We start from the raw sequence: 7,941 nt of genomic DNA on the forward strand, positions 1-7,941 counted from the left end.
ATGTCCAAGTATGTATGATGCAACCATGTTTATGAAAAGTTTTACGATATGTTGGCACGTCTACGTTTACCCAAGCATGTTCAAGTTTCAGTATGTACGCTCTACTTTAAAATGCATGTGGTTTTATTATATATTACTTGTTACTTCAAGTTTATACAGCTTGAGTCTTTAGACTCACTAGACTTGATCGATGCAGGTGAGGATGAGTATGAGGAGACGAGGGGTAGAGACCAATGAGCCGGCTCGGTCTGTGCAGGAGGATAAACTCGAGGAGCGCCTATGATTTTAAGAACTTTAGGCATGCTTTAAAAACTCTGATTTCCATGATATTGTTTATGATGTTTAAACGATTACCTTTTTGCAAACTTTGTTTGTAATTGTTTTACTTCAAATATTTTTAGATGAGAAATTTATCTTGATCGTAATTTGAAAAATTATTATTTATTTAAGAAAATTTATATTTTTTGTAAATTTTAAATAGTTTAAAAGTTCGGTACGTTACGAAATCGATAGAGAAGAGAAAGGAAGAGAAGGAAAATGATGAAATAATGAGTCTCCTTCGATTTTATGCCTAAAAATACCCAAAACACATTTTTACACTGTGCTGGATGCTCGGGTAGTCACATTTTACCGGCCTGGCGTGGACATTATTGTCCAAAACAAAAAATCCAGAACGATCCGCGCTCGGGCGGTCAAATCTTACCGCTCGGGTGCGCTCTGCGCACAGCTACAATAAAGATCGCTTCCAAAACGCCTCTTCCCTTCATAATTAGAAAAGTGGTAAACATGAAAGATGTTGCTCTATGTATTGTCTTGTATCTCCATTGGTTCCATGTCATGGAAGGTCTGAGTAAAATTTTATGTGCATTTTCCCAACATGTGTCATTGTAGAAACGAAGAAACGCATGATACGCTTTGGGCCACTTTTGGCTCGTTTTCGCTAATGATTTGAACAAAACTCAAGGCATGAAAGTTATAGCCTTATATTGTATCTTTCTAATGGAAGTAGCCTCAAAACGTTTAGATCAATATACTAATCACTAAGCCAAAAACCACAACTACTGCCACAGTTTTCATTCCGTTATTGCATTTCCATTACCTATTTGAATCAAGATCAACTTTCTATCTACCCATCCATTCTCTATTCATTCTATATCATTCATTACCATTCATAACAAAACTTGAAGCCATAAACCATCACCATTACATCATATATCCCAAACGATCATCATAATAAACCATAAAAGGAATAATGAACATACTTAATCATAATCATTACCTTACATCATATGCATACGAATGTATGGGCGTTACAATTCTCCCTTCCTTAAGAAATTTCGTCCCCAAAATTGCCATTATCGTGCGAATAACTAAGGATATGGATGCTTCATTTCCTCCTCTGGCTCCCACGTTGCTTTTTCAACCAACTGATTACGCCAAAGAATCTTGATAATGTCGATCTCGTTATTCCTCAGTATTTTAACCTTGCGATCTAAAATCTGTATCGGTACTTCTTTATCAGTCAAGTTCGGCATCAGATCCAACGGTTCATGTTTGAAAATATGGGAAGGGTTCGAGATGTATCTCCTGAGCATTGAGACGTGAAATACATTGTGGACTCTATCCAAGTCCGGAGGTAATGCTAGACGATATGCTCTTTCTCCAATCTGTCCAGAATTTAAAATGGGCCGATAAATCTTGGGCTCAGCTTTCCTTTCCTTCCAAATCTCATAATGCCTTTGAGAGGAGCAATTTTGAAAAATACGTGATCTCCAACTTCAAACTCCAAAAGCCTTCTTCGGATATCGCATAAATTTTCTGTCTAGATTGGGTCGTCTTCATTCTGTCCTGGATTAAAGCAATCACATCAGCTATCTGTTGGACCAATTCTGGTCCTAACATATTTGTTTCACCGACTACATCGCAGTTCAACAGTAACCTACATTTCATGTCGTACAATGCCTTGTATGGTGCCATGCCAATCGTCGCCTAATAACTATTGTTATACGTAAATTCCACAAGTGGCAATTTAGAATCCCAGCTACCAGGAAAATCAATCGTGCAGGCTCGTAAAATATTTTCAAGAATCTGAATCACCCTCTCTGACTGCCCATGACTCTGAGGATGATATGTTGTGCTAAAAGTCAATCTGGTGCCCAAGGCTCTGTGCAAGGTCTTCCAAAATTCAGAAATAAACCTTGGGTCACGATCAGATACAATTGACACAGGGATACCATGAAGTCTCACAATCTCAGCTACATAGACTTCAGCATACTGGTTCATTGTAAATGTCGTCTTGACCGGAAGAAAATGAGCCGACTTAGTTAACCTGTCAACAATCACCCAGATGGAGTTGTAACCCTTTGGCGTTCTTGGAAGTCCCGTTACAAAGTCCATGGTGATGTGTTTCCACTTCAACTGAGGTATTGTGAGAGATTGCAAAGTTCCTGCAGGTCTTTGATTCTCAATCTTTACCTGCTGACATGATAGACATTCAGATATAAACTTTGCAATATCACTTTTCATACCTGGCCACAGAATCGACATCGAAGATCCTGGTACATTTTGGTTGTACCTGGATGTATCGAGTATGGCGCGGTATGAGCTTCTATCAAAACATCCCGGTGAATATCATTACCACTGGGAACACATATCCGACCTCTCAACGTTAACCAATCATCAGTGTTCATCGTAAACTCTGTATTTCCTTTATCATCGGCTTTGTATCGCAATTCCATCAACTGATTTTCATTAGGCTTCTCCCGTCGTATCCAATCTGTCAACGTAGGTCGAATAACCAAAGATGAAAGTCTAGCGATGTTCCCTTACACTACTATAGATATCTTGCTCCTCTGAATATCCAATAACAACGGCTTCTGAATCAATGAGCTCAAAGAAGAAACTGACTTGCGGCTCAAAGCATCTGCAACGACGTTTGCTTTACCTAGCTTATGGTCACATCATAATCTTTAACAATTTCTAACTACCTCCTCTGCCACATCTTGAGTTCCTTCTGTGAGAATAAATATTTCAAGCTCTTGTGGTCTATGAAAACTTCACATTTCTCGCCATAAAGATAATGCCTTCATATTTTCAATACGAAGGCCACAGCCGCCAATTCAAGATCGTGGGTGGGATAATTCTTCTCATAGTCTTTCAATTGACGAGAAGCATAAGCGATTACTTTCCCACACTGAATCAGTATAGCTCCAAGTCCCATCTTTGATGCATCAGTGTATAAAATAAAATCTTCAGTTCTGCACGGAAGTGCTAGGATAGGGCTGATGTCAACAGGTCTTTCAACACTTGAAATCCGTGTTGGCATTCGTTTGTCAACTCAAACTTCACCGCTTTTCTCGTCACGTTGGTTAACGGCAACGATATTTTGAATAAATTTTCAATAAAACGTCGATAATAACCTGACAAACCAAGAAAACTACGGACCTCGGAGACTATCGTAGGAATAGGCCATTGTTTAATCGCTTCAATCTTCATGGGATCCACTGCAATGCCGTCTCTCGAAATGATATGGCCCAGAAATTATACTTGCTATAACCAGAATTCACACTTTTTCAACTTTTCATAAAACTATTTTTCCCTCAATAACTGCAATACAGTTCTGAGATGCTCGGCATGAAGTTCCTGAGTCTTGGAATAAATCAAGATATCGTCAATGAAAACGAAAACGAAGCTATCTAGATATTGCTTAAAGACCCGGTTCATTAGATCCATGAAGACCGAGGGAGCGTTCGTCAACCCAAATGACATGACTAAGAACTCATAATGGCCAAATGATACGATTCTTCAATCATGAAAAGCAAACGCACTCAAAAATAAAGTCACACCCTCGATTTGATGAAAAAGAACGTTGGGTTGTCTCGATCTTTTGAAACAAGCAACGGTTTTGTGATATTCACCTCTAAGCGATAGAAACTTAGCAACAAATATTCACGATAGAAACAATCGAATTTCAGACGAAAATTCAAAGAACTCATCTTTGACAATCCGTGCGAAAACAATTGACAAACGCCACAAAGATGAAATCTTTGATAAGTTAGATTTTTAAGAACAAAGCAAAAGCCTTGAAAATTTGAGAGAAAACTCAAAATATTTTATAAAACTCTGAATTAATTTTGTTCATAGTGTTTTACAACGATAATATAACAAAAACAAAGCAATAATTTGAAAACTAGGTTTGCGATAAAAAAATCTGTGTTGCGGTGCGCGTAGGTGCGCATGAACTCACGCGGTTGCGCGCATCATTCTGTCTCGGCAGGTAGCTTGCGCGCGGTGATGCCTGTTTCGGCGCTGGCGCGCGCATGGGCGAGCAGCTGTGCCACTTTACGCGCGGTCGCGTGCGCTGTTCTGTTGGTGTGCATGCGGCTGCGCGTTTTGTTGCGCGGGTACGCGCCAACTGCTGTTTTCTTGATCATTTGGCACTTGAATGACATTCCAAAGACTTCCAATATTGTTGCCATGTTCTCCAAACTTCTCTAATTTGAACATCCCATTTGTAGACTCTTCTTGATAGCATTCCATGAGCCCTTGAAGTGCTTCTTTAAACTTCTTACTACGTCCCCTCGTTATAGGTCGTTCAGGCAACTGCAGTGAATCCCATGCCTTCTTTGGGGCTCGATCAACCACGTTCGCATCATCCTACCCTTCTTGAAAAGGATTTGTCCTCAAATCTTGATCATCTCCTACATCAAACAACGAAAGATCACTAACATTAAAAGTGGAACTGACGTTGTACTAACCTGGTAAGTCTAATTTGTAGGCATTGTCGTTGATCCTTTCAAGCACTTGAAATGTTCCATCACCCTTAGGTAGGAGCTTCGAACGCCTGTTCTTTGGAAATCTTTCCTTCCTTAAGTGCAACCACACCCAATCTCCCTTTTCTAACACCAATTTCTTCTTCCCCTTGTTTGCTTGCTTCATGTATTGTAAGTTCTTCTCGATGTTGGCCTTGACCTTCTCATGCACTCTTAACAAATTCAGCCTTCCTCTTGCCATCCTTGTACAACCTTTCACTCATAGGCAATGACATCAAATCCAAAGGAGTTAAAGGGTTAAAAACATAAACAATCTCAAATAGTGAATATTTTGTAGTAGAATGCATATTACGATTATAAGAAAACTCAATAAATGACAAGAATTCTTCCCAAATTTTCAACTTCTTTTTTAGTATAGCACGCAAAAGTGTTCCTAAAGTTGTATTAATACTTTCAGTTTGTCCATCCGTTTGAGGATGACACGTAGTAGAAAAGAACAATTTTGTGTCAAGTTTAGCCCACAACATCTTCCAAAAGATACTCATAAATTTAACATCAGGATCAGACACGATAGTCCTAGGCATACCATGCAACCTAATGACTTCTCTAAAGAACAAGTCCGCAATGTTAGATGGATCATCAGTTTTATGACAAGCAATAAAATGTTTCATCTTAGAAAATCTATCAACAACAACAAATATTGAATCCCTCCCCTTCTTAGTCCTAGGAAACCCAAAACAAAATCCATAGAAATATCAAACCAAGGTTCACTAGGGACGGGAAGTGGTGTATACAATCCACGTGGTTGTGTTCTAGACTTAGCTTGTCTACTTGCTATGCACTTTTCATAAACACGCTCAAAATCACGTTTCATATGTGGCCAATGGAAATGTTCATGCAAACAACTCAAAGTTTTAGCCACACCAAAGTACCCCATCAATCCACCCCATGTGCCTCCCAAACAAGTAATTCACAAATTGATGACTTAGGAACGCACAATCTAACTTCTCTAAATAAGAAACCATTATGCAAATAAAAATTTTCATGTGGACCATGCATACATGTTTCAATACTTCCTTAAAATCCTCATCCATCGCATACAACTCTTTCACATGCTCAAACACCAAAATTTTTGACTCCAAGGTAGAGATTAGTACGTACCTCCGTGATAGTGCATCGACCACTACATTTTCCTTACCTTGTTTGTACTTGATTATGTAGGGGAATCTCCATGAACACCACCCACTTGGCATGCCGCTTGTTTAGCTTCTATTTCCCCTTAAGGTTCTTTAGAGATTCATGATCCGTATGAATCGCAAACTCCTTAGGCCTCAAATAGACTTGCCACATCTCTAGAGTCCTTATTAGCGCGTACAACTCCTTGCCATACGTGGAATAGTTCAATGCGGCTCCATTTAGCTTCTCACTAAAGTATGCCAGCGGCCGTCCTCCTTGCATCAAAACTCCGCCAATACCTACATCTGAAGCATCATATTCAATTTCAAAAGTATTAGCAAAATCATGAAAAACAAGTAAATGAGCATTAATTAACTTTTCATAATAATACTAAAAGACTTCTCTTATTCCTCGCCCCAATGGAATGGAACGTTCTTCTTTATCACCGCCGTCATCGGCGCTGCCAATGTGCTAAATCATTAACAAACCTCCTATAGAAGCTTGCAAGACCATGAAAGCTTCGAACTTGACCAATAGTAGTAGGCATTGGCCAATCTCGAATAGAACTTACCATGTCTTCATGAACTCGTATGCACTGTGAGCTTACCAAAAAACCAAGGAAAACAAGTTTGCTAGTACAAAAATCAAATTTCTTTAAATTACCATACAAACCTTCATCTCGCAATGTGATTAGTACAAGTTTCAAGTGTTCAACATGCTCTTCTAAATTGTTGCTATACACTAGGATATCATCAAAATAAACCATAACAAACTTTCTTATGTGTGCACGCAAAACATGGTTCATTAGCCTCATAAAGGTGCTAGGAACGTTAGTTAAGCCAAAGGGCATTACCATCCACTCATACAACCCATACTTGGTTTTAAAAGCAGTTTTCAACTCATCACCTTTGTAATGCCCGAGATTTAATTGCTGTAATCAGACGTTGTTTAATTGACAGAATTGAGGTTATAGGAACCCAAATGAAGAAGCAAGGCATTGTTACATTATAAGCCAAGAGTTTGGACCGAACATCTCACGCCCGAGCGGTAGAAAAGAACCGCCCGAACGCCAATTTTACTTCTTGGACAGAATGTTTGGCGCCCGAGCGGTAGAATATTACCGCTCGAGCGCTAGGAGATGATCGGCTGAGTATCTCAACAGAAACTTCCGCGCCCGAGCGGTAAATATTAACCGCCCGAGCGCCGCCTGGAAATGGTTAAGAATAAGACACGTATCTTAGCATGCAACGTGGATATATATATAGATATAACAAGTTTCAATTTCATCAGAACGTTGGAAAAGGAATCGAGAAGCTCCGAGAAATATCCTTACGCCTTTTATCGTGTAGATTTGTGATTTACGAAAGATCCGCCCGTCTGATTTTTAATCCGACTTCAGTACTGTATTTCTATCAACAAGAGCTTCAACTGGACGTAAGTTTTATTACGTTTTGATACGATTTGAAATTATGACATTGCCAGAATCAAATATCATTGATATATAGTGTTCTTGACATAGTAGACATCGTATAATTGAAATCGGATCGAAGAACAGACTGATTATGCAATTGTTATGAATTTTCAGAGTTGATTTGATTGTGATTAGACCGATGTGATATCAGAATTATGTTGTTATCGATTATGAAGTGTTGTAATTGATATCTGATTTATACTGAATCGCTGGGTATAGTGATATTATTCAGACTTGGATCAGATGAGTTGTTGATTCGTATATACTGATATTGTATTGCCGGTATTGCGAGATTGTACTGATTTGAGATTATAATCCGTTACTATTGAAGATTATGATTGTAGTAATATCGATTATGAGTTGTGATATTATATCTGTGATGTTGAGATTGACAGGGTTATCAAGATTGTATTGTTAAGCCGTCGAAACCTCAGTAGATTGATATTGATCAGATTTATGATTGACTGGGATTGTATTGTTGTACTGTATATCGATTGGCATTGATCAGATAGTATGTTGATT

The 7,941-nt window shown here is 38.7% G+C and overlaps 1 protein-coding gene across 1 annotated transcript; it reads right to left on the reverse strand.

Annotated features, from left to right (window-relative positions):
- Positions 1-1,370: 1,370 nt before the first annotated feature.
- LOC142537675 (uncharacterized) lies at positions 1,371-3,495 on the reverse strand. The gene is made up of 4 exons (XM_075643171.1): positions 3,420-3,495; positions 2,529-2,776; positions 2,330-2,475; positions 1,371-1,737 (listed from the first exon to the last, which is right to left on the reverse strand). The coding sequence occupies exons 1-4, from the start codon at positions 3,493-3,495 to the stop codon at positions 1,371-1,373; spliced, it is 837 nt and encodes a 278-aa protein (XP_075499286.1).
- Between the last annotated feature and the right edge of the window lie 4,446 nt (positions 3,496-7,941).

Source organism: Primulina tabacum, chromosome 2, assembly GCF_025594145.1.
Source record: "Primulina tabacum isolate GXHZ01 chromosome 2, ASM2559414v2, whole genome shotgun sequence".
Classification (NCBI taxonomy): Eukaryota; Viridiplantae; Streptophyta; class Magnoliopsida; order Lamiales; family Gesneriaceae; genus Primulina; species Primulina tabacum.

Bases quoted from the DNA above. Each gene is read 5' to 3' on its own strand.
- LOC142537675 (XM_075643171.1), bottom strand. From the start codon at position 3,495: ATGAAGATTGAAGCGATTAAACAATGGCCTATTCCTACGATAGTCTCC. The intron at 2,476-2,528 runs GTATGAAAAGTG...TCATGTCAGCAG, and splicing joins GATGTCGATTCTGTGGCCAG to GTAAAGATTGAGAATCAAAG. The intron at 1,738-2,329 runs GTTAACTAAGTC...CTCCTCTCAAAG, and splicing joins ATCTGGGTGATTGTTGACAG to GCATTATGAGATTTGGAAGG.